Source organism: Cotesia typhae, unplaced genomic scaffold (genome assembly GCF_013202065.1).
Source record: "Cotesia typhae breed Kobodo isofemale line unplaced genomic scaffold, CoteBio_Ctyphae contig_5, whole genome shotgun sequence".
Lineage (NCBI taxonomy): Eukaryota > Metazoa > Arthropoda > Insecta > Hymenoptera > Braconidae > Cotesia > Cotesia typhae.
Genome location: NW_027423757.1, coordinates 9,329,512 through 9,355,404, shown reverse-complemented (window position 1 = coordinate 9,355,404; position 25,893 = coordinate 9,329,512). Strand labels below are relative to the sequence as shown.

Below are 25,893 nucleotides of genomic sequence, written 5' to 3'. Positions count from 1 at the left end.
TTCAATGACTGAAAAATGAGTCCACGATGACGATGACGACGATGATGATGAGCTAGGCGTTGTCACTAATATACAACTGCTGGCGAGATAGAGCGCCTTTAAGATTTACTAGCTCCTCTTCCTCTTGCTTTTCTTTATGTTTTTTATTCCTTTATCTTCTTTTTATATTATCTCACGTGCGTTCAGTATGTGTTTTTATGTCACAAGAGAGGTTACCTCGTGACCACGCGTTCCATCTACAAAGTATAAGGTACTCAATTAAATTACGTTGCAAGTAATAACTTTTTATAATTAAATAACCTCCTATTTGTTGATATTACTTCTAATATTATTTTTATTATTACTATTATTATTATTATTATTATTATTATAAATAATCTATCGAATGGGGTTGATTGCAAATGTTGCTACCACGCACTTCCGTAAGAACACGCTCTCGTTCACTCACTCCTTCACAGTCATCACCGAATATTAATTAATGGCCACGGTGACGTAGACGCAGAAAACCGTACGTTTAATACCGTGTTTTATTGTAGTACGTGTAGAAAAAACCAAAGTATAAGTATTATATATATATATATATATATATATATATATATATATATATATATATATATATATATATATATATATATATATATATTTATATACATATATACACACAATACACGTACGGTATACGCACACGCCCCGTCGTTCACCTTTTTTATTTTTTTTTATTCACTCGGTGAGAATTCGATAGCCGGGACCGGCTACGCGCCCGTCCGGATGCCGGAGTCCCGGAGAGAAAGAGTAAGAATTGCCAAGAGAGAAAATAAGAGTGAGAAAGATTAAGGACAAGTGTATGAGAGTAAGAGAGTAAGAAATAGAGAGAGAAGCACCGTTATATCACGCCTCGTACGGCCGTACGTTCTTCTCTGCTCTTTTTTATTACTAAATCCTTGTCCCTACACACTAGTACTAGGTCCTCCTCTCTATTTTATTACACATATACTTGTATACATACATACATATATATATATATATATATATATATATATATATATATATATATATATATATATGTATATAAGTATTTTATACTATATATTGAATTGTAATAATAATATATAAATCACAATTTTAGTTTAGACGGGTGACAATTTAATATTGTCTAGTTGAATGTGACAGATATACTGTACCAAGTATAGTTATATATACATATATATCCACAGAACATGTATATATATATTTTTTTTTTATCAACAGCAAGTCACTACTCTTGTTGGATGATGAAAAGTAAAAAAAAATCCGATCAACTGATTAAAACGACAGACATGGAGGCTCTCTAGAACAGCACTCGGCCGCCATCAGCTGCTCGTTGCGGATGAGCTTGTTTCATTTTTGTACCGCATCGAGGGCGCCGAGACCTCCCGGGACGCGTTCAACCATTGTCCACCGCGTCTTCTTTTTATTCCTACAATTTATTATTATATATTTTATCAAAACTTTAATGTAATGCTATGCTGCATTAACGTTTCTCTGCACACTGTACTGTGTATGATTATATTATACTCATCCCCTGTACAGACATAGACCGAGACACACATACACACACACAACACACGAGACGATCTGACGACAGAGACGATGGTTTTGTTAAAAACACTTGGTACTCGGTATTAGTTATAGTAATTGTTTCAATTATTCTTGGGGTATTATTTATGTCTATGATTAGGGTATTTAGCTGATACAAGCCACTATTAATGCCTTTTCTAAATTAATTAAACCAAAAAAACTGTAACAGTTCTTGCACACCCGTCGCCCTTCACTTATCAAGAAAAACCCCCGTCGAGAGGTGCCCCTTCTGTGCCTCAAAATAGTAATGTTCACTCGGCAATCATCGTACGAACTTTCACGATCATGCGCAATCATTTAAGATGGCAGCACTGCACGATTATCTTTTAGGACGTTCCAGCTGCGCATATTCCATTATTACGCCGTCGATCAGCGCATGTGTTTATTATATCAAAGAAAACTCTAAATATTTGTCTCAAGCAACGGAGGATTTCAAATTTTTTTTTTCTTACACTCAAGTAATTTATTGATGATAATACAGTTTGACATTTGATTTTATTTAAACAGAGTGATTAATTAATTATTTTCAGCTGATGGTGATAAAACTATAGTCATTTAAAACTCACTTGTCAAATTGACAAAAAATGTTTCACAATAATTATTATGATGATAATAAGTGATTAATAATTACTTAACCTACAATATTTGTTATTCTTCGAAGATAAATACTCCAATTTCGTGTCATTGATTTTTAACTCCGATATGGACGAGATCTGAATTCTGAGTTAACTGTGATAATTGGAAAAATGTTGATATAAAATAATACTGAAGTTAGCAGTCAGCTGTTAATTTAAAAAATTTTTTTATTAAATCAATTACAATAAAAAAATGCTTCTAAAAATTTTCACTTGTAATTTTTATTAATTTTTACACGTGAAACTTTTTAATTTAATTTTTTTTATAATAATTTAATTACTATAAATATCTAAAAAATTTTTTATATCTGTCAACTTCAGTGTCATGATATAAATCACTAAACCTTCGAGAGTTGGTCGATGTATGTCAAAAGCTCTAGGATTGGTTAAATTTTCAAAAAAAAAAAAAAAAAAATAATTATTATGATCTAAAATAATTAAACACAAACAATGAATTTTCTCGAGCGATGTCCGGGTATGTATTGTGGTCGAGAGTTGCTGTCTGATGGAAACTGGACAGACTGTGGTGCATGTCCACGAGGGTTTCGTACAAACTCATCGTCAGCATGTGTACCTTGTAATGAAATGCCAATTTTTTACGACTGGCTGTATTTAGGATTTATGGCATTATTTGCATTAGTATTACACTGGTTTTGCATTGATATGATAGCTTTGAGGCGTAACATACCTAAAGAAGTTATTATTATTCATCTGTCAGCTTTATTTGAGATTGTTTGTGCATCACTGATTACCTTACAAGTGACTAATCCAGTTGGAAGTTTTGAAATAAGATCATGCAGAGCCAGAAAGCTGTCTGACTGGTATACTTTGCTGCATAATCCTTCTCCAAATTATGAAAATTCATTGCACTGTACGCAAGAAGCTGTATATCCATTGTAAGTATTTATATTTATTTAAATTATTATTATTCATCAATAAATCTAATTATTTTTTAGGTATACAATGGTATTTATTTTTTATTCTCTCAGTGTTACTATTATGATATTGATAAGGCCATTAATCGTAAGAAAATTTTTACCTAAGCAAGGTAAATATTCTATTTACGCTGCTCTATATTTCTTTCCTATTCTCGCATTGTTACATGCTGTTGGAGGTGGATTAATATGTAAGTATATTTATCTTTATTATTAGACTGATAAATAATAAATTTTTTTTAATTTTACAGACTACTCATTTCCATATATCACAATCATTTTATCAGTCATATCAAATGCAGCACATTTTGCATTTAAATTAAACCAGGTAAATTATAAATTATTTTTAATTATTATTAACTTTGTTTTTTCAAGAACAAATTAATATTTCAGACTATGAAATCATTATTATTCAGTTCAATATCCGATATGAGAAACATTATTGTAATCCTTGGACACTGGTTGTTACATGGATACGGAATAATGGCAGTAGCAACATTACGTGGTGTAAATATTCATCCTACGATGCTTCTTCTAGTACCTTTACCAGCCCTTTTTTACATACTTACTGCAAGGTTTACGGATCCTCATAAACTTCATGCTGAATAATTTATTAAATAATTAAGAATAGGATTTTATTTATTATTTGTTGTGTTTTTTAAATTAAATTTAAATATATAGATTTTATATCAATGCTGTGATTAATATTTTATTATCATTTTGGCTAATTAAATATACTTGAGCCACAAATTTGAGTAAATGCATTTATGTTGTCATATGGCATTCGAATATTGTTCATGAACACTAATTCTTCTTTTCTGGTACGAATGACAGCACCAAAGTACTCTTCTTGGATAATGGAATCTTATCCGATGGATATTGTGCTCTAAAAAATAATAAAATTATATTTATTTTATTTTAGATCTTTTGCAAATAAAAATTAAATTAAATAGTATATTTAATTACTTACGAAACGTCTATTGAATTTCCAGCGTAATTTGCACTGTAAGCAATTACGTTGAGGTCTGTAGGTATTGTATCCAGCCCCGAAATGTCAATAACTATATCTTGATCAGAGCTTTGATACGCCACAAGATATCCCGGCAATCCAGACCTTACCCTATTGAATTATTTATTTTATTAAAACTTTTAAATCTAATTATCATCGACTAAGCGAATTATATTGTTTGGTGTTAGTATTTATACATTGCACATGCATGTTAGTAAATAAAAAATAAACTCACCCATTCCTAAACCACACAAGGTGCATGAAACAAGGCAAACAAATGATTTATTATTATTAAAATATAACCCTGGTATAGTCATTATCAACAATTAAAATCTAAATAGACATGAATTTTTATCAATAAGTACACAATGATTCTTTGATAATAATTGTTGATAAATCATGAGAAGAAATAACTCAGGATACATCCAATTGAGTCAATTAAATTGATTGATCACGTGATAAGAATAATTTAAATTATCACCGCCATTGCCCATAATCCAATGATATTATTTTGTTATTAAAAAAACTCCACCACCCAAATTAATTAAAATCCAACCAACAACATTAAAAGTACATTTCAATAAGTTACCTGACGTATGCGAAGACTGTTTCATTTATAACATGGCTTGAGAAATTGCCATATAAAAATTGGTCTTCGTATCGAAGGGCTGCTAATGTAGAAAAGTATTTCTTTGCTGGCAGTACGTCGTTTAATTTTAATATTGGTGTCCCTGGTAAAAGTAGTGACATCAATATGATACTGTCTGCTATGTCTGGGTTCATACGGCTCCTTAAACGCTTCTTGCCATTAATCTGCAAAATTAATTTATTTGTTATTTCAATAGAAGTATTTTTTATTATTTTAATTATCAGTCCATCAGGTCATACAGGCATAAATCACATATGATCTTATGCAATTTTAATCAATTAAAAAATAAAAATACTCACATCCCATCCTGGCCAAGAAACATTAACACTTGATATCCACGACGATATGTCAGTCTTCAAAACTTTAGCGCTAATACTGGCATCAGCTTCTCTGAAGAACTGAGAATTCTGTGGTAGATCAATAACCCTCCGGTTTTCATTGAAGATCGTCAGAGTATCATTTTTGACATCATCTGACATTGTGAATAATACATCTTTATTAGTTTCATTAGTATTAATATTATCACGCCATTGCTTAATAACTTTAATATTGTCTACATGGTCTTTAGTACGAGCGTGAGAAAGATAGTTGTAGTCGTCTTCATCAATTACAACTTGATAGCCCCGTTGTTCATCATGGCGATCGGGATCTTCAATCAAGTAACGCGTGTTACCAAGACGGAATCCTTTAATACCAATATCCAGCCAGAATTTAAAGATATTATTAAATTCCTCAATAACTTTAAAATTATTGAAGTTCAGGTCCGGTGTTGATTCGTTGAATTGGTGTAAATAGTATTGCCGACGAATATCATGCCACTTCCAAGCTTTACCGTTATAAACACTTAGCCAGTTGCTGGGTTTCAAAACCTTATTCTCAGAATCAAGTTTACCATCAGCCCACACATAGTAATCAGTGTATGGTTCTTCACGCCTAGCAGATTTTTCAAACCACTCGTGCTTCATTGATGACTGGTTGGGATCAAACTCAAGCACTACATTTATCTCTCGGGTGTTGGCTGAGTCGACCAGTTTTTTAACAAAATTAACGTTACCAACTCGAGGATCTATGTCAATGAAATTCTCCGTGGCACTAGAACCACCCTTCAAAAACGAGGAAAGTGAAATAACTTTGACATGCTCGTGTTTTAATTGATCTAAAATACTTTCGACGTCTTCAAATAATTTTCCACTGACATCCTCTGGCTCCAGTTGAACAATTGGGCTCTTTTCCCACCATTTTTTAGGCGTTGGTGCTTGACACTTTGGAGCCAGCACAATAATTGCTACTGCACCGAGCAACATTGCTACCCACAGCAGCCAAAAAGCGGCAAATAACATCCATCTTAGCTTAACCCAGAATGGATCATCAGTGTACATCATCAATTCTTCTTTACTCAAACCCGCAATTTGTTTTTTCACTTGTTTCATATCGATTTTCGCATCTCCATTTTCAGAGATAAATATTACCTAAAAATAAAAATTTATTTGTATCACATTTATATGTTTTACAAAGCGTTAATATTTAAACTTATTTTTAAATTTTAAATATTAAATACAGATACACTTCTACTTATTTTTATTATTATTATTATTATTATTATTATTATTATTATTATAATATTAAAATATTAGGTATTTGTCTTTGGTAAAAATCATTTTTTTAAAAAGATTTTTTCTGCCTGTCCAGCTTTTTTGTTAATTCCCAATACACTAATATTTTATTTTAGCTCCGCGCAAATTTAAGTTTATTGGTCCATTAAAAATAAAAATAGAGAAATTAATAATCATAAGTCTTATCGAACTTTGGTGATGCAATCAATACAGTTGAACTAAAGAAAATAACCTAACAATAGATTTATAAAAAATGTAACATTTCATAAACTTGAAAAAAAAAAAAATGTACGACTATTGATTGTGACACTGTAAAGACTTCAATCATCTATAAATAAATGTTCAATAAACGATTAAGTAATTAAAAAAAAAAAAAAGGAATTTTTAAAATTACCTCAGATGCGTTTTTCGTCGGCTCAATATTGGATTGTTCATTGAGCATTTTTTCATTAGCCCCATCTCCAACCTCACCTTCAGCATCATTTTTCCCCATAGTTACTGGTGGAGTTGTACTAGAGTTAGTTTTATCTAATTTACTATCGACTACTGCACTATCCTCAGGCAATGCCTTGTACGTGGCAACTGAACCATTGGTAGTATTATTCACCTCAGGCGCACTCTCTAAATTCAATTTCCCTCTCTCCATTATTGTATAATCTTCAAGGACACTTTTAAATGGATATATAAAGACACTGCGCTTCGCAGAGAATTATTTAGATAATAAAAGATTCCTCGCGCTCACATACGTTGATTATTTTTTTCGAGAATAATATGCTGCACTCGCAAGTGCTCTATATCGACGCTCTCACTTACTGCTTACTGCATACTGCATTCTACATTTAAACTGGTATTCATTTTCACTCACTTACTTGCTACGCCAATGAATTGACGGTTAAAATAAAAAGTAAAAAACAATAATTGCCCTTTGCGCAATTTTTAAGATTAGCAAAAAGTATTTATATTTTTCAGTCAACAATTCTTCAAAATAAACAATATTTTTTTTTTCACAGTTGTAAATATAAACCACTGAATTAATAACACTGAAGTTGACAGACATTAAAAATTTTTTTAGAATTTTGTAGCAATTAAATTATTAAAAAAAAATTTCACATGTGGAAATTAATAAAAATTACAAGTGAAAATTTTTAGAAGCATTTTTTTATTGTAATTGATTTGTTAAAAAAATTTTAAAAATTAACAGCTGACCGCTAACTTCAGTATTATCTGAATTTAATGAAAATGAAGTTAGCCGACATCTAAACTTTTTTAGAATATTTTTTTATTAATAAAATTATTAAAAAAAAATTAAAAGAAAAAATTCCACATGTAAGAAATTTGAAAAACTATTTGTGCAATTTTTTAAAAATATTTTTTTATTGCTAATTCAATTAATAAAAAAAAAAAAAATATAAATTTTTCACTGTCGGCTAATTTTAGTTTCATAAGTTTGCCCACATATAAAAATTGTTAGAATTTTTTTAGTTGAAAAAATTATTACAAAAAATTAAAAAATAAATTTTCATTTATAAAAAATTTGAAAAACTGTTAGTACAATTTTTTAGGTTTATTTTAATAAATGAAAAAAAAAAAAATTGAAAACTTTCACTAACTTTAGTATTATCTGAATTAAAACTTTCAAAACTTCCGAGTAACTTGATACTGCCTAATGATTTCGTCGTCGACGATTTACTATTTATATTACTCCATAAATGTAAATTACTCAAGAGGGGGTTATTTGTGTTATGATAAACTTAAAATTTTTCCTGTCTGCGTTTATACATGTTAATCTTTCAGATTGGTATTTGATCAAATGTGAAGTTGATAAAAAAATAGTATGAAGAAATCATAAATAACTCATTATGACACTTGTAAAAATAATTTATATGATTGTTTTAAATTTTAGTTAAAAAAAATGCATAGATAAAAATTTATTCTTTCATTAATTCATAAGATATTTAACATACTATTTTTACTGTATACGTTTCATGGTAATACGAAGAAAAAATTTATTTCTTGATAACTAAAATATAATTAAAATTATTTACTTTTGTTGTTACTCTAATTATTCGTCATCTTCATCATCATCGTCGTCGCTTTTAGGACACATTGTTTGGATTAAGCAAAAATTACTTATTATTAAAAGAATAATCACTACAACTAATGATGACCAAAAGACCCAGAATAAAAATAATCGAAATTTAATCCAACATGGTCTTGCTACAAAATAATCATAATCTTCACCTAGTTCTTAAAAAACAATTTATTAAACATTTATTAAGGAAATTTTTAAATAAAAATTATTTCACTTACCACTTTTAAAAATTTTATACTTTAAATCATCATAACACAACCGATGATCAAGTAAATGAAGTCTTTCGTTATTCCACATATTTGATTATTAAAATTAATATTATTTATTTTTAAAAGAAACTGTTAGTTGATAAAGAATAAATATTTTAATAGTCGGAGAAAAATTTATTTAAAATGAGTTTTATTAATTTAAATTAAAAATAGCGTTCATGGCGCTTCACAATTTTACTAGACACTGAATACACCCACAAAGGAGTATAATAAAATGATATCCTATCACAACATAATGCATTGATAATATGCAATTAAGAATTAAATATTAAAATTTGAATAATCCTCTCAACAAGCATCATCTGTTTTTTTTTAAATATTCCTAACAAACTCTGCCTCACATTGACTTATATGTATTTACAATCAATTATTCATTTATTCTATTACGGTTTGGTAAAAATAGTTATAATCCTTTCCTACGGACGTAAATATACAATCTGTTCTATAAATAATTATTACTTATTTTTTTTCCACTTCTTTTGTTTCAAATAAAATAAAAAAAAAAAAAAAAAAGTATATACAAATATATCATTAAAATTTTATTTTTCTGTTGATAATTGCACCCGCAGTGGAGCTAGTCAATAAATAAAATAAAAGTATCGATTGTTTACTGAATATGCAGTGGCAAAAGAGATAATTCGTTTTAAAAATGAATAATACGTGCATAGAGGTCGACAATGATAACGCTTCTTCATAAAGTTGATTACTTTAAGGTCGTATTAAAAGAGCTTAACTCAGTATAAATACTAAATGTTTAACATTTTTTTCACAATGTAAAAAATTACTTATTGCTTGTCTAAGTTTATCATTGTTTCATTTAAAAAAAAAAAATTCTATCAATTCTATTGTCTATCTACAGTAAAAAGTTTATTGCACCTTTTTCGTCTTAGGCCCACTTATACTTTGATGTATTCTTGGCACAATTTCAGTAAAGATAATAGTCCCTAAAAAGACTAAGGATGTACCGATCCAATGGTAAATGCTAAATGAATTTTGGAAGTATAATATTGAAAATAATAACGAGAAAAATTTACGTAATGTTACGACTAACGTTACTGTCAATGATGAGCATTCTGTTGTCAGCACAAACACCGAGCTGATGCACATGTATCTGATATATTTATTAAAGAAAATATATTTTTGTCATTTGTGTTGTAAATGAAATATGCCTTGTCATAGTGACAATTATTTTCAACGTGATAAAGATTATTACGTAAAAGGATACTGTGTTAAAACATTCCCAATGAGGTATACAATACTCTTTGGTGCAGTTAATCCAAGAATTGGGATCAACAATGGGTCTGATTTTAATGCCAGTTGTGCGTGGTCCCATATATTTGAACTTAGCGTCAAAAAAAATGGAAGAGGTAGTAAATGCTGTAAAAAATAAATAATTAAATTAATAAAAAATCACTCAATAGCAAATAATTGATAATTAAATCTACTTACAGTATAATACAGAGCTTCATATGGGTGTTTACCGTATTTAGCGTATAATTCTTCTTGGTACAAACCCATTCTAGCAGAAATAAACAGTGCGACAGTCAATAATGCGATTCCAACACTCCACCAAAATAAAATTTCCATTTGTGTAGGCGGGATGGCATCCTTAACCATTTTTTGGGTTGATTTAACTTCATTACCACTTACTATTGTACATATTATTATCCCCGTGGTTATCATAAATACTGAAAGGTATTTGCTGAATACGTATTTCTTCTTTAGAATAATTATACCCATTATCATGTTTGCTATTAAGGAACCCTATAACAATATTTTGTAATTATTAATACTATTAAAGTACATGACATTCAAGTTAGCTGTCATTTGACAATTTGTTAATTTTATTCTAAATAATTATTTTTAAAAAATTGCATTTTTAATTTATTAAAATTTATACAAGTCCATTTTTTTTGCCCATCATTTAGTTATTAAAAAAAATTTTTTTAATTGTGTCATGAAATTTCATTGATGAATTCTGGATCCTTACCGCTCTGAATATCATGTGGAGAGGCATCGGTATATTGAAGTCAAATGCATAATTATTGCAAACACTTGTTATAAAAAACATAAAAACCAATATCATATAATCCTTTATGCCTATTCGAGGGCTTACAGTTCCAAACTTTGATGTGAATATAAAACCTTCTAATGATATTAGAAGGAATTGTGAAAATGTTATTAGGTTTCCACTACCAGGATCTTCTCTGTAAAATAAATAAAAAAATCAAACGATTGCTTAATATGTAAATTGCAATTAATCATGCCGTATTATTGTTATTATTATTTTTATATGCAGCATAAAATTACGTCATACAAAAATATTAAACTTCAACTTATTATAAACTTGTAAATAATTGTACTTACTTTACCAATAATTCGAGGAATATTACATTTGTACAACATCCTAAAAATACTAAACTTATTGCAGCAGCTACTTTCATTTTGTAAAAATTAACTAGTATAAAAAAAGTTTAAGTATAAGCTTAAAAAAATATTATAACCTACAAATGACTCGAACACGAAGCAAGATCGCACGAGACTGACGTTGAATGTTGACGTTAAGGTCGTGACGTTAGCTCAATTTTTTTATTATTATCGCACACGCGCAAGTAAGAAAATTTTCATGTAACGAATGATATAATTTCACTTAAAAGATTATCTTCAGGGTTCACTTTGATTTCTTTATTTATTTAATTATCACAAACTAATTAATTGTACAAAATTAACGATGATTATTTTATTACATATTATTAAATTGCATTGATGTTCTAATATCAATTACTTACATTAAATACAATTATAAACAACATTATTAAATACAAAAATAATTAATTTGAGTCAACAATAAAAAAAAAAAACATTACCAACTAATTGTATACATTGTCAATCTAATTAAAGGCACAATTTACTATAAAATATAAAAATAATGCAATTACTTTATTTATTTATCTATGCAGTTCATCACCGAGTGTAAAATTATATTTTTTTTAATATATTAAGCACTTAATAATTAAGAAATTTAAAAAATGGTACAGTAACAATAAAACAAAAATTAATACTCCGATTTACTTATAAAATAACAATATAAATATTATACTTATGGTAATTTAATAATAAATTTAATCCTCTTTCGTTTTAATATCACTTTCAGATATCACGGTTGACGTATTATCATTTTGTCTCGGTGAAATTTTAATACGTATTCCATACTTATTGATAAGGACTATCGAAGAAATTAATCGAAGTTGATCCGGACTATCCACGGATTCAATTCTGTAAGCACGTAGAATGGACAAAATAGATGCTTTAACTACCATGGTAGCAAATTTCCATCCGATACAGTTCCGTGATCCTGCACTGAATGGAATGTATGCGAATGGAGGTGGTTTTTGACTATTTGATAGAAACCGTTCTGGTTGGTATACTTCAGGGTTTGGAAAATATCTTGGATCTCGGTGAAGCATGAATAAGTTTATTAATACTGTTGATCCAACTGGTATGTTATGATTCACTGTAAAATAATTAAATATCCAATAATAGTCCGACAATAATAGAAGTTGACAGATATAAAAATTTTTTTAGATATTTATAGTAATTAAATTATTATAAAAAAATTAAATTAAAAAGTTTCACATGTAAAAATTAATAAAAATTACAAGTGAAAATTTTTATAAAACATTTTTTATTTATTTTTTTTTTTACTCCATATCTCTTCTTCTTTTTAATTGTTAATTAGCTTTATTCGTTTATAACATTTTAAGTATAAAGATAATAATAATAATTGATAAATAAATATCCAATAAGATCAATATAATAATACTTACTTAATTTAATAGGATTATAAATTTGGCGAGCTACTAAAGGCGCCACTGGGTACAACCGCCAAGTTTCTTTGATGCATGCTTCCAGCCATGCTAATTTATTTAAATTGTCCATCGTTAATTCATTGTCGCCAATAATTGCTTCGAACTCATCGATTATTTTTTGCTACCGAATAAAATATGTCAATTAGTTATTTATTTTTAAATTAACGAAGAAAAAAAATAATTTTTTTAGATTACCTGATGCTCTGGATGACGCCCCAATGTATACAAAATCCAAGAAATACTCATCGCAGCAGTATCATGTCCGGCAAACATAAAAGTGTTGACCTGATCACGTATGTCCGAATCCGTCAGGCCGATATTATTTTCTGAATAATCGAGCAGCAGATCAAGGAGAGCTTTTTTCTTATTAATCGGTTGATTAAAATTACTATCACGATTAGTCTTCCATTGAATTTTGCGTTCCATTATTATCTATAATTATTTATCAACATATATATTAACTATAATTATTTTCCAATAATTCGCGTTAAAATAAATAATCTATTACTGTATAATTTACTTATAAATATTTACATTGTCAACAAAGTTGTGAATTGTTTTCAATGCTTTGTCATGTTCTTTGCCGAGTGAAGTTAAATTGAATATCGTATCATTAGCCATCCAAATATTTGTAAACCTCATTTGGATAATTGACGTCATTCTAAATAATATAATTTTATCACATATTAAATATCTTCACTCATTATTTTAAATAACAAATTTTCAAAAGAATACTGACTTCTCAACTGACGAAACATAGTCATCTTCAAAATTAACTTGTGAGTTAAGATGATATCCCATGGTCGTTTCTACAATAAAAAATATTTATAAATTAATTATCTATATTATACCCCATCTTTAGATAAATAATCAAGAAATGACCTTGTTTCTCGTGAACTATTGACATTTTTAAAGATTCAAGCTCATTCCGATGTTGCACTCTTCAAGACCTTTTATTTGAGTACCCACATCAATTTTTCATATATTTATATATTTTATATATATGTATATATGAAAAATATATCAAAATGCATGTAGATACTCATATGAAAGCTTTTGATGAGTGTAACATCGGGATGAGCTTATATTTTTAAAAACGTCGATAGTTAAAAAAGTATAGTGCAATTTAACAAAAGTCATTATTTAAAAAAGCTGCTAGTATGAGTATTAAAATAAAATAAAGATAAAATTTTTTTTTCAGATTATTACCACAAACTATATCCAACGCAGCACGTTTAGCATAAGGTACAACATCAAACACATTGTTAACTTCAGCTTTTAAAGAAGAAATCAGAGTTTTTGTTTCACGTACAACCGATTTCAAATACTGTTGCTGTAATTCATTATGAAATGTCGGTGTAAGTAATTTTCTAAGTGTTTGCCAATGGGTTCCTAGAAAAATAACAATTTAATTAATATCACATTGTTTATTTGTCACAATATAAAATGCAGTAAACAATTTACAAATATAGGAAGAAAAACAATTCAGTAAATAAATTTATTATTTTATAGTAAAATTATCATAATTGTTGTTGTTTATACTGTATTGATTGAGAATTATTTCAATCAAATACAAATTGTTGAGCAAAGTGTGACCTCAATATTGCACGTGGACTCGAATTAAAAATAAATGAACCGATCGCGTGTTGGTAATCCTAGACACTTATTAATAATGTAAACAATTTTTTTTTTTTTTTTAAGGACAATTAGTCTCCGGCTGATTGAAAAAAATATAAGCGATCGGATGAGATTTGAAACAAGCCTCCTGTCTACTGGTTTCAATTCAGGCATTGACTACTACACGCGTGGTCTAAATAAAAAAAAATATAATAATTTCAAGATCACAAAAACTCGATTTTTCTAGATTCGACCAAGCGAGACCTGATTTTTTTTTCTTCGTTGTAACAGTAATATAATGAGGATCAAATCGACAATTTCGCCAGATCATCAACATGATTATTGATAATTTTGGTAACTAAAAAAATGTTTTAATAATAATAATTGAGGTAGCCAAAAAGAAAGCTAGCTATTATCAGAATGTTCATTTGAAAAATTGATATACCGGCATTGAAAATGCCGGTCATTAACGTCTGGACACCTGGTTAACTTCCCTCTTTCTCTGCTTAAAACTCTTTTGCCCAAGGCTACGCAAAATAGTTGTCGCGATTATCTGAATGTACACTTTTGAGGTAGACGAGTCAAAAAGATCCTGATGGACAAAAAATTCTCGCAAGCGCGCCGAAAAATAACCAGTAAATTAATATATTTGAAGGACACTTAACTTGTTGAACTTCAACGGCAATCCGATTGATAAATAAGAATAAATAAATGAAAAAAAAAAAAAAAAATTTATGCATAAATATACAAAAATTTAAACAAATTATGTTTTTAAATTTCCTGCTCGGCAACCAATGATTAATAGCAATAATTCATATCATAGTTTTTTTTTATATATCAATTATCAATAACTACTGTAGACGAATGTTTTTTTTTTTTCTTTTTTCGATAAGTAATCAGTAACCATTTATTCATAAATATGTAAATCGATTTGTCATAAATCAGAAGAAAATTCAATACTAGCTTAAGTAAAATGAATTTTCTTTAAATAACTTGTTGATCAGATCGTTTGAGATAAAATTAATAATAATAATAATAATAACAAAAAGAAAAATAAGTATGAAGAAAAGAAGTTGAAGAAAAAAGAAGCTCAAGGTAATGGAGTATGACAATAAAATATAAACTTACCAGTACTCGTGACAAGGCCATAACCAAGCCAGGGTTTCAGATAAGAATACTCCAAACTCTTGTCAATGTGAATGCTGCTACTCAATAATGGCTGGACATCTTCGACCCGGTAAACAAAAACAAAAGGTCTTGTTCCAACCCACAGTAAATAGATGTCACCAAATTGTTTACCCCACTCGAGGAGTTTCCGAAAAAACTCTGTAAGTAAAAAATTATTATTATTATTAATGAATGAATGAATGAATGAATGAATGAATGAATAAATTGATTGAACTAATAAAAATTTATTTTATTGCAGATTGAAGAAATTAAGGTCTGAATAATTAAAGGAATTGAGGCTTATGGATATTGATAAGATGAAAGTGACATTTAAAAAACTAAGGGTAAAGAAGAAATGCTATAAATATATATTAATGCCGCGTGATGATGGGAACATAAGAATGCATTCTCGCTGCATAGGTCGTTGGCTTAGAATGCCTCGTGCAAGAATCCAAGGCATCAAGTAGGCCTTCAATAATAATTATAATAATAACATCATCATCAAGAACAACCTATCTCTATCACTTGCAGCAATTAGGTGGTATAAGTTACTTGTCTTCCTCCTTGGCCTCGTCGACGGTCGTCAACGCTGTGACGATGACCGACAGTAGCATCACCACCAGTTACAGCAGCAGCTTAGCTATATGTATACTGCACGTGCCATTATTCACTTGCATTCAACAATAGAGAAAGAGATGACAATAATGCAAGTGGAAAAAGGACAGACAGAATGCGGCCATTGACCGAAAAAAATCTTGGGCATTTTTGCAGTAGAACTAGCTGCATCCAAGGTCTATCTATTTTTTTTCACCGCATTTACAACTGCATGAGTTAATTTATTTTTTGTGCCTGAAAATACATTTTATTTATTGGAGTTTAGCCGAGTTTTTAATTTTAATCGGCCGTAGAATGTTAATTACAGAAGACAAGTAAACTTGAAAGAAAAAAATATAATTTTACATACCGGGGAAAAAAAAATTTTTGTGCAGAAACGAGGACACAGAAATTGAAAGTAAAAGTCGGGAGTTGCATTGAAGATACCAATGGAGACTCTGAATGAGAAGAAAAGAAAATAAAGGAAATACTTTGTAAGAAGTGTGTCTCCTCTCTTACACCGATGGTACAATATTTGTCGATGGAGAAAAAAAGATTCGCATTTATGATTACTCAGTAATGCATACCAACCGACCTCGACCTGATTCTTCATCTTATTTTCATTCTTTCTATTATTCTTTTCTTCTTCGTGTCATTTTATTTTTTATTGTCTCTTTTCTCTTTCTTTTCCTCTTTCATTTTTATTTGTATTATCATTCATTGACTCTCATTCGCCTTTCTTCCTTTGCCAGTCAATTATTACCCGTACACGTGTCTCCGCCAGATGACGATCATGATGCTGCTGCTGCTGCTACTGACGATAATGATGATCATGATGGTGATGATGAAAAAGAAGAAGAAATAAAATCGATTGACCCTTAAGGCATGTAATATGAGAATAATATTGGACGGACGGAAATTTCATTGCATCACTGCTTTGTATTGGGTGCTTTTACTCGGTGAATTGGGGCTCATCTCGTTGCAGTACTTACCACGGGTATAATTTTTCCATTTAAAACTTTCACATTTCAATTACATTAAAAAATGTGCTTACTGACTTACCTTCCAGGCTACAATTCAGCTGTACTGCATTTCCAATTAATGGCAGGGCCACTGGTGATGGCACATTTCTCAATGAGTAAAGAAATTTTGTTCTTTTTATAAATAACGACAAAAACACAACTAGTAAACTCAACAATAAAATAAATGTTACCCAAGAACCCGTAAAAGGTATAAATGTACTTATACTCATAGCTACCATATCAACAAAAAAAATTAAACAATTAATTAATGATAAAACTAACCGCAGTGATTACCAATGCTGTATTACGTTTTTTATTTCTCGAAAGTCTCTTCGACGGAAACGAAATTCGTTATCACTCGGCACGTGACAATCAAATTAACAGTAAGATGATTAATCAAGAATCACTCTTTCTTAACGTTTTAATTTATTTGTTTAAAATATCGCAATAAATAACAAACTTTTTGGTTAATTTTTAGGATACTTCCCGACAACACTTGAGAAGAAATAGAAGGTGTGTTAGTATCACTTGTCAAGACTAGACCACCGAAGACTGATGCTACTCGTAGTCTCTTCTCGCGAAGATATCGAGGATACTCTGACTTGGGATTTTTATTATCTTACACTACCCAAGTGGTGGTGTGCGAATGCCCACACCACTTCTCTTGACGATCCTCCGGGCTCTGCTCGAGAGATTGGTAAACTGAGTGAGTTAAAAGATTGCAAAGTAAGTGAGTGTGTGACAAAGACGAAGAGGAAGAATAATAAAAAAATAAAGTAATAATAAATAAATTTATATATCTTATGTATACATATATATATATATATATATATATATATATATATATATATATATATATATATATATATATATATATATATGTATATTTAAGTATATGCACACTTATGGATCAATCTACTAGTACAATATGTAATATACTTCAGCGGATACGTTATTTTGCGATGGATGTGCTAAAAGACTGCCCTTATATACGAAGAAGAAGTAACCCCCCAGCGTAGCTACCGGACGCTGGTTTGCTTCTCCACCAATAGAATGATACACGTGGAAACGATGACCGAGTCTCTGTTGTTTGCTGGTATGCTGTTTGAACTTCCAACGTCGTCGTCGTTGTCGTTGTCGTTGCCGTTGTCATTTGCAATCGCCCACTCTTGAACAGAATTTCCATATCGAGTTTGATTGGTATCTTTTTTGTCGGGTAATATTCATTTTTTATTTAACATCAAATATATATTTCATAATATTTTAAATGTCTATCATACTTTTAATACATAAATTTATTTTTAGGTATTAGAAGATGCAACGGAAAAATTGGATTTAATTTAAGATCAAGTAATTAAGCTTGTGCTAAATTTACCACCGTAGATTCTTTAAATTTGTATTCTTCTTTCGTTATAGGCAATATGTGACACTTGGAAATAGTGAACCGAGGTCGTCCAGTCTCCTAGTGTCCATCTCAAATCACCGTGTGCGTCTCAATAATTTTTTTTTTTATATTTAATACTTTTTATACGTCATAGTGAAGAGACTTGGCCGTTATCTAATTCTCGTAACAGGGCTAGCATAAAAACAAGGGACGTTGTTGCCAATTTTTTTTTTTTTTTTTTTTTTTTTTTTAATTTATTTTATCATATTACACCTGGGTCCACTAATATCACCTTGCGGATCCGATAATTTTCGGGTTTTATACATTCAATACTATAACTATTAAATTATTTTACAGCCAATAATTTAATTTATAATCTTTAAATTAATATTTAAATAACACCAGGGTATTGGATAAACCCATGGCGCCGATATTTTAATCAAGGTAAACGGCAGTATAAATTTATCTGAATCGCATGTTAAATAGTCTTCTTTTAAATTATTTCTTGTATGGAGTTACTCTAATTAGCTGTATTTTAGATACAAGATCCAGAATATAAGAAGAAAGTTAATTGAACAGTGTGAAGAATATAGGAGGGCGCTAGAAGCTTCACTAGATCTTCACTTGACCACGTGCGCGACCTTTCAAGAGCAAACCAACGCACACTTGTCCTGTCGTGTGTATAAATAAAAAAAAATTAAAAAACAATTGGTAAATAAAATGTACGACAGAAAGTCACGCGAATTTAATTATTATTTATCATTAATATTAATGTGTATTGCGTAATGGATAAACTGGTTCTTTTTTTGGAAATACCAAAAGTATAATACCGTCAATTGAGGCACACCTTAAAAATACATCACATGCACAGATGTATTTTTACTGGTACCGAAGAAAGCGGCATGTGTAATTTTCAATGAGGAAAAAGGAAATCCGTTTTATTGAAATAATTACACATAAACTTTTATTAAAGATATTTAATCTTTGGTTGTTTCAATTAATTTAAACGTCATTTATAAATTTATATCACACTAAAAATTTTTCTATTTTAGAATTATTGAGGAAATATAATTATTAATTGCTTTTTAATGTTTGAACTTTTGGATTATATAGAAAGAAGAAATAGAAAATATAAACAAAAATTTATTATTAAATTAAATAATTTTATTAATTTCCTATTTTATTATCAAATCGGTGTAATTTAATGTTTATATATTTAAATTAACGTAGATTTCAATTTTATTATCATACATCAATTAGATTTAATTCTTAATATGAGATATGGATTGATAATATTAAAGTATATAGTTGATATATATCTGAATTAGTGGGTTTGAAAAAAAAAGAAAAAAAAATTGATACTCACTTAAGATGTCTGAAATATTGAATGAACTATTTGATTAAGATTCCACGTGTAGAAAAAAATGAGGAACAAATTTAAACAGTATTTAATCTATTAGTAAGTGCGAAGAATTCTTGACACGTGTTGCCAAGTTTTTTTTTTTTTTTTTTTTTTTTTGTTGGCGGTTTTAAAAATATCCGTATTATATTTCCATTATTAATGAACTTTGATATTTCTTCTTTAAAAAAATTTTTTTTTTATTGGGACAAGACAAGACAACTAATATGTTAATGACGGTATATTATCGATATTTAAGATTAATAAAACCAATAACATTTAATCTTTTGGCTATTTTAGCGAATCCGCCATTAAACTTTAGATTAATCTGACCTTGAATTTTTGCATTCGCTTTATCTTACACGTGTAAGCTTATACAATATATTATTAACAATTTCATCAGATCAAGAGTTAAAAAGAAAAAAATTTGTCGCGTGTTACCTCAAGTATAGATATATAATAATGCGTAATTATATTATTTAATCAGCAGTCATGTGCTCGTACTTCAGGTGTTATTTAATAATTTATCAAAATTTTTGAAGAATATGTAAATTTACTAAATTTATGTAATTTTCAAGAATATAATCACATAATTATGATTGTATTGAGTTTTATTCTGCTATTTGGGACTTCCGAAGTTATAAATGATGTTGATGTAATTTTAATTCCATCATTACTCTTGGAGATAAAACTGGTTATTAAAAATTCTTAAATTATTTTATAGTTTTAAAGATAATGTTAACTACATTGATTGTATTATCAACGAGATTAAATCTTGCTTAACCCAATTATAATACAGTAATTATTCTAAATTCTGATTATAAATTTCATAATTTAATTTACTTTGATAATAATTTAAATTATATGTTAATATTTGTTCATAGCAAATAACAAATACAAAATTTATCATAAAAAAAAAATATTTATATGCGCTGGAAACTTATGTTGTTTAAATATTATGATTTAATAATTTACTACGCACTAAAAAAAAAAAAAAAAAAAAAGAAGAAGAAATATATATATATATATATAAGTATTAATCTATACGTGCTAAAATACTCATCAATGCATTTCATTTTTATTTTATCTGACATGGTTTCGTTAATACATCAAATGACCCAAGACATTTTTGCAATCATCATTCATTACCCCTTTTAATGATTAATTCAGTGTTTTATTACTATAATAAGAAAAAAAAATTTTATATCGCTTAAATGAATTGTATCGTGAGAAAATATAGGTGAAAGATTTCTTTTTATCTTCATAATGCTGAAGTATATAAAGTTGTATTATTTATTTGATTAATTACATTTTTTTTTTGATAATAGTATAATCAATTTGACCGAGTTCTCACGAAACTTTTGTAAATTAAGTATTAACCAGGTTTTCTAAATGGTTCTCAGGTATTTTCGATGTCTCTTGTGCCAATGGAACATCCTCGTGGCGCAATGATAGACAATAGCTTGTAAAATTGTCACGCAATTGCAATTTCCATGGCAGTTTATTGTCCAGTATGTATTAAGAAAGTTTAAATATTAAATTCATTAAAGTCTTAGATAGAAGAAGTTATTATACAATTTTCTTCTCTTGAATTTAATATAAAAATTAAAGTTTCTTCCTTTATAACTTCAACTGCATAAAATTTTTAAGTACAATTTTGGTATATTGAAAAAATAATTTATTACATCGAAAGCATGCTTTACAAAATATCTTTACGCTTAAAGTATATTTAATATTTAATTATACATCTCATGGCATACATGAAGTATCAATAAAGCTCCTGTAGTTATCAGTAAACTTGGTTTATCGCTGTCAATCCCGCCAGCTCGATATTTCCCTGTAAATTACACAATTTATAAATATAAATAATAGGTATTTTTAAACAAACATTGACAGAGCTAATAAGAATAATAAAAAAAAGTACTTTTTTTCAAACTTACACACAGAACCTAAGTATGAAAGACAACAGCAGTCCCTTAATCTCTCGTATTCAGCACAATTATCGACTCTTATTTTACACGCTTGTCTTCCTATTCGACAAGTATGTTCTACAAACGGAAATACTTCTGTAAAAATAAATTTTATATTAGAATTTTTATTGCCATGTCACTTGAAACTTATAACTTATAACTTATAAATAAGAAAATGTTTATATTAACAAAAATATATAAGAATAGGCCTTGTTATGGTTGTATAGAAAAAAAGTTTACGATGTTACATATACACAAAGACCCACTATTCGTACTCACAGTATCACCTTACATGGAGACATTTCCGGTGAAATAAATATCTATCAGTTATGGATAAGCTTAAATCATAAATATATCATGACAATGTAAATTAACGCGATACGATAAAAATTCTATAACATAAACTTAAATAAAATTACCATGTTAAATATTTATTATTTTTGCTAAACATTCAAGCCGTTATATTACTCTGATAGATTTATTAGTCTAAATAGAATTATAATTCTAAATCTTAAACTAAAACCAACAGAAATTAACATGATCAATGATCATCACTGTCGAGTTGGATTGATGTAATGCAAACAGTCGATCAGTATTTCAAAGACTTTTGCATTCTATTCTATTGTATTCTATTCGCGTCGTGGGTGCGTGCAATCATTCGTTTCTTTACATACATAGTATCTGTTCAATATTTTTTCTTTTTATTTCCACTGGGAGCATCTTCAATATGATAGATTTATATTTAAGATAAAGATCAAGATAAAAATAAATATTTGAAATTATACTATCACTTTATCAATTCGATGAAATTTTTATCACAATTTTTTATTTTATAATATCTCGATATCATCGATCTAATTTAATGTTATGCTGATAAAATAATAAAGTAAATTTAGTTAATCCAAATAAAGGCTTATACTTTTCATCGCAAAGAAAATACGCGTGAATTACTTTATCGCATGTAAGAATTTATTTTTTTTTATTTTCTTCAATTCAGTGTTTAACGTTTTGTTGATTTCGACTACGTGATGCTTGAATTGTTTCACGAATAATAGTTTTTCTTAATCGAAGGCTGAATTACAGGCATTAAAAACGTGATATGGAAACGCTTGACTGAGATGTCGAGGCCGAGACATTATTTGTCAATGTTATTAAATTTATATACATATATCTGGATGTAATAAATAATTTCATAAATAATTATTTGATTTTGAGAAAAAATATCTACCATTGTAAGCACTGTCACAACAACAATGATCATTAATAACACTTCCGTCTTTGCAGTAGGTCATCTCTTCGTTCGTGCATGCTTTACATCCAGGTATGGTACCTGAAAAAATATATTTTATTACTTACAATATTACTTAAGCATGTCCTTCGTTGATTTGTTCAAATGAAATAAATATTTCATAATATTTTATACAATCAACTATAAACATATATCTAATAAATTTTATATAATTAACATAAACATTAATTACAGAAATTCAGTTCCAACTGAAATAATGCATGCATCCAAGTTAATTAAAGTATCTAACGATTGCGTAACTTCTATGTAATAATATAAAGACTAAATTTATAGTAATAGATAGAAAAACTATAAAATAGTGTTTGTAAGGACGATCACCTTTTTTCATCCTATCCTTGTGATCATTATTGTCAGAACGAATGAAAGAAGGCGTCGTATTATCTTGACCGTAGCAACACGTGATACTTGATACGTGATTCGAGAACAAGACGAGCATTTACATGGTCCCTTATACTCCAGACTCGACATTTTTTATTTTTATTCTCAAAGATAAGGTGACAACAAAAGACTTAGCAGGTAAAGTCTCAGAAAAAAATTATTTTCGCCAAAGTATTTAAAATTAATTTTTTTCCCACAATTTACCTGTTGGAATAGTAAGATTTTTGGCCAATGCAATGGCTTTGTAGTACGACACCTCGTGCTCGACAACATAATCATCATCTGGGTAATGATCAAAAGTAGTAACTGCCTGAAGAATATCCAAGATCAGTAGAAAGACACAAATTTCTTTCGTTATATTTTTAATCATGCTAGCTGCGAGTCTTCGTTATTCTTCATCCTTGATTTTGATATCGCTGTTATTACATTTGCCTTTTATGATGTACTCTATTGTTTATCATTCATACATATGTAGACATAAAACTGCTCGTTCATTAAAATGCTTCTTCTTTATCTGAAAAAACAATAAATTAGTAAGTAAATAAATAACAATGGAATGGAAATTGCAATAGCGAGAAATTGAATCGCGTAAATAGAATAATAAAAAAAAAAAGTAAGCACAAAATGTTAAATAAATCTGGTGGAATTATCGGTAGACCTGGAAAGAAAACCACCAACGTGATATCGATCCAGACGCTTTTTATTGCGATGATTCATCCCACCCTCAAGTTTTGATACAATCTACCCTACATACTCTATCATTATATAAGCCTTTCAAGCAAAACCCCGAAAAGAGTAGCAATAATAATAAAAGAAATCCATCTCATTTTAGTTACTCTACTTTTGTAATTTTCATTTTTTTCATGTTAAATTATACAGGAAATGAGGTCGCGTGTATATACTTTAAAATATACATTTTCTGTCAATAAAGACGTAAGACTTGCAATGTTTAAAATTCCGCTATTTTATTCACAGTTTCAATGGTTAGTTTTATTTTGTAAATAAATATACCAGCAAGTTTAGACAGCCTTAAAATAACTTATTTCGCAGTAGTTAATATAATCTTTCATACATTCGATCACTGTATATTTATTTTATCATACTGTTTGTATTTTTTTTTCTTCTAGAAAAAAAAAAACTATTCTCGGTAAAACTATTACTATTTTCAACTAAAAGTATTATTTTAATAAAAATAATTTTTAATCTTTACAGTATTCTCGACACACTAATACTAGTGATGACTCACGTGAATTACCAGTATACTTGAGTGATCGGTAATTAAGCTCAATTAAAGACATAAACGATGAAACTTAAGCTTCCGTTGTTATCAACAAAATACAAAGAACTGAAAAAAAAAAAATTAACGATAGTTATTACACTTTTTTCTAATAAAATTTTCTTGGCCAATTACTTTTATAAATTTATTTCACTCAGAGTTAGAAAAAATAGTGATCTAATTAATTAATTTAAGTACTTTTAAATTAACGTAAAAGCGACACTTACAAAAGAGGAAATATCTTATAAAATAATGTTACAAGTCATCCAGAGTCCGAAGCGTTTTAAGCAGATAAATTAACTAAAATATTGAGAAAAATAAACTTTTACGAGCTTACTTGTAATCTTTTTATAAAAAGTGTAAGTAAAAAACTTAAAAACATATCAGACGTGTGAATCGTTTCTTATCTTCACCCGCTAACCCTTGACCCGCTCACTGGTAAATACTCGGTACTTTTTGTTAAAAATATAAATATATACCTCGACACACTTTTATATCAATTTAAAATTCAATTTAATTTGTATACGAGCAAATTAATTCAATTTATAAGAGAATAATTTAATAGAGATAATGTAAACAAATTACCTTTGAGTGTGAAGAATCCATTCAAATATTTATCACATTAATTGACTAAACAATATGATTAAGCAATAATTAATTAGCACAATAAATAACAGAATAAATACTAACTCTGGATTTGAAAAATAATTTAAAATTAAATTAAATAAATAATTATAATAAAGCCGTCAAATGTCAACGATAATACGAGCCGCGTGACACGTGCATCAACCGCCGAAGACTACGAACTGAGTGAAACTGCGCGAGGGGCTGAAAAGAGCGTTACTGAACAGTACATTTGTATATATATATAGATATATAAATACATATATACGTGTAGTCATATATACAGTATATATTGTTATGCCAAGACCCACCACCTCAGACCAGAAAGACTCAGAGTCTATTCAGCGTTTGTGTAGACTGCACGCTTGCAACCAGCTAAGTAAAATTCGTGTCACCTTTTTTATAATCTTCCACAAACTTAATCATACTTTTTTTTCTCATTAGAGATAATAATAAAACCTTATC

At 28.7% G+C, this 25,893-nt stretch overlaps 5 protein-coding genes and 2 long non-coding RNA genes across 18 annotated transcripts; 2 read left to right on the top strand and 5 right to left on the bottom strand.

Annotated features, from left to right (window-relative positions):
• Nucleotides 1–95: 95 nt before the first annotated feature.
• Nucleotides 96–1,882, bottom strand: LOC141531102 (uncharacterized). The gene is made up of 2 exons (XR_012479856.1): nucleotides 1,182–1,882; nucleotides 96–236 (listed from the first exon to the last, which is right to left on the bottom strand). It is a non-coding gene; the product is annotated as an uncharacterized LOC141531102 (long non-coding RNA).
• A 127-nt stretch (nucleotides 1,883–2,009) lies between these two features.
• Nucleotides 2,010–3,881, top strand: LOC141531099 (JNK1/MAPK8-associated membrane protein). 3 transcript variants are annotated; one of them, XM_074248615.1, is made up of 5 exons: nucleotides 2,010–2,075; nucleotides 2,148–3,148; nucleotides 3,209–3,378; nucleotides 3,439–3,515; nucleotides 3,563–3,881. In XM_074248615.1, exons 2-5 carry the CDS (start codon nucleotides 2,703–2,705, stop codon nucleotides 3,794–3,796), a joined length of 927 nt encoding a protein of 308 aa, XP_074104716.1. In that variant the 5' UTR covers nucleotides 2,010–2,075; nucleotides 2,148–2,702; the 3' UTR covers nucleotides 3,797–3,881. The 3 variants fall into 3 exon arrangements, with proteins under 3 accessions (XP_074104716.1, XP_074104717.1, XP_074104718.1); XM_074248616.1 differs by lacking the exon at nucleotides 2,010–2,075 and having other exon boundaries at nucleotides 2,092–2,387; nucleotides 2,574–3,148; XM_074248617.1 differs by lacking the exon at nucleotides 2,010–2,075 and having other exon boundaries at nucleotides 2,092–3,148; nucleotides 3,581–3,881.
• On the bottom strand, nucleotides 3,866–7,250 carry Cd98hc (CD98 heavy chain). Its single transcript, XM_074248598.1, has 5 exons — nucleotides 6,853–7,250; nucleotides 5,145–6,314; nucleotides 4,786–5,009; nucleotides 4,158–4,307; nucleotides 3,866–4,073 (listed from the first exon to the last, which is right to left on the bottom strand). Exons 1-5 carry the CDS (start codon nucleotides 7,102–7,104, stop codon nucleotides 3,992–3,994), a joined length of 1,878 nt encoding a protein of 625 aa, XP_074104699.1. The 5' UTR covers nucleotides 7,105–7,250; the 3' UTR covers nucleotides 3,866–3,991.
• A 1,682-nt stretch (nucleotides 7,251–8,932) lies between these two features.
• Nucleotides 8,933–11,382, bottom strand: Efr (ER GDP-fucose transporter). The gene is made up of 5 exons (XM_074248614.1): nucleotides 11,187–11,382; nucleotides 10,810–11,026; nucleotides 10,269–10,583; nucleotides 10,045–10,196; nucleotides 8,933–9,930 (listed from the first exon to the last, which is right to left on the bottom strand). Exons 1-5 carry the CDS (start codon nucleotides 11,261–11,263, stop codon nucleotides 9,687–9,689), a joined length of 1,005 nt encoding a protein of 334 aa, XP_074104715.1. The 5' UTR covers nucleotides 11,264–11,382; the 3' UTR covers nucleotides 8,933–9,686.
• Nucleotides 11,383–11,460: 78 nt separating this feature from the next.
• On the bottom strand, nucleotides 11,461–17,376 carry LOC141531091 (cytochrome P450 4c3). The gene is made up of 8 exons (XM_074248601.1): nucleotides 17,129–17,376; nucleotides 15,434–15,631; nucleotides 13,898–14,080; nucleotides 13,428–13,497; nucleotides 13,223–13,349; nucleotides 12,884–13,120; nucleotides 12,647–12,809; nucleotides 11,461–12,333 (listed from the first exon to the last, which is right to left on the bottom strand). The coding sequence occupies exons 1-8, from the start codon at nucleotides 17,325–17,327 to the stop codon at nucleotides 11,942–11,944; spliced, it is 1,569 nt and encodes a 522-aa protein (XP_074104702.1). The 5' UTR covers nucleotides 17,328–17,376; the 3' UTR covers nucleotides 11,461–11,941.
• Nucleotides 13,918–19,515, top strand: LOC141531104 (uncharacterized). 5 transcript variants are annotated; one of them, XR_012479863.1, is made up of 9 exons: nucleotides 13,918–14,046; nucleotides 14,390–14,659; nucleotides 16,851–17,063; nucleotides 17,136–17,296; nucleotides 17,376–17,864; nucleotides 17,981–18,304; nucleotides 18,394–18,438; nucleotides 18,505–18,916; nucleotides 19,012–19,515. It is a non-coding gene; the product is annotated as an uncharacterized LOC141531104 (long non-coding RNA). The 5 variants fall into 5 exon arrangements; XR_012479862.1 differs by having other exon boundaries at nucleotides 16,819–17,063; XR_012479864.1 differs by lacking the exons at nucleotides 13,918–14,046; nucleotides 14,390–14,659 and adding an exon at nucleotides 15,500–15,633 and having other exon boundaries at nucleotides 15,732–17,063; nucleotides 17,376–17,471; nucleotides 17,567–17,864.
• A 1,626-nt stretch (nucleotides 19,516–21,141) lies between these two features.
• On the bottom strand, nucleotides 21,142–25,638 carry LOC141531217 (uncharacterized). Of its 6 annotated transcripts, none has more exons than XM_074248832.1 (7): nucleotides 25,390–25,638; nucleotides 25,032–25,104; nucleotides 24,775–24,873; nucleotides 23,733–24,042; nucleotides 23,070–23,171; nucleotides 21,812–21,937; nucleotides 21,142–21,708 (listed from the first exon to the last, which is right to left on the bottom strand). In XM_074248832.1, the coding sequence occupies exons 4-7, from the start codon at nucleotides 23,896–23,898 to the stop codon at nucleotides 21,608–21,610; spliced, it is 495 nt and encodes a 164-aa protein (XP_074104933.1). In that variant the 5' UTR covers nucleotides 23,899–24,042; nucleotides 24,775–24,873; nucleotides 25,032–25,104; nucleotides 25,390–25,638; the 3' UTR covers nucleotides 21,142–21,607. The 6 variants fall into 6 exon arrangements, with proteins under 6 accessions (XP_074104933.1, XP_074104936.1, XP_074104932.1 ...); XM_074248835.1 differs by having other exon boundaries at nucleotides 24,784–24,873; XM_074248831.1 differs by lacking the exon at nucleotides 25,032–25,104.
• Nucleotides 25,639–25,893: the final 255 nt, after the last annotated feature.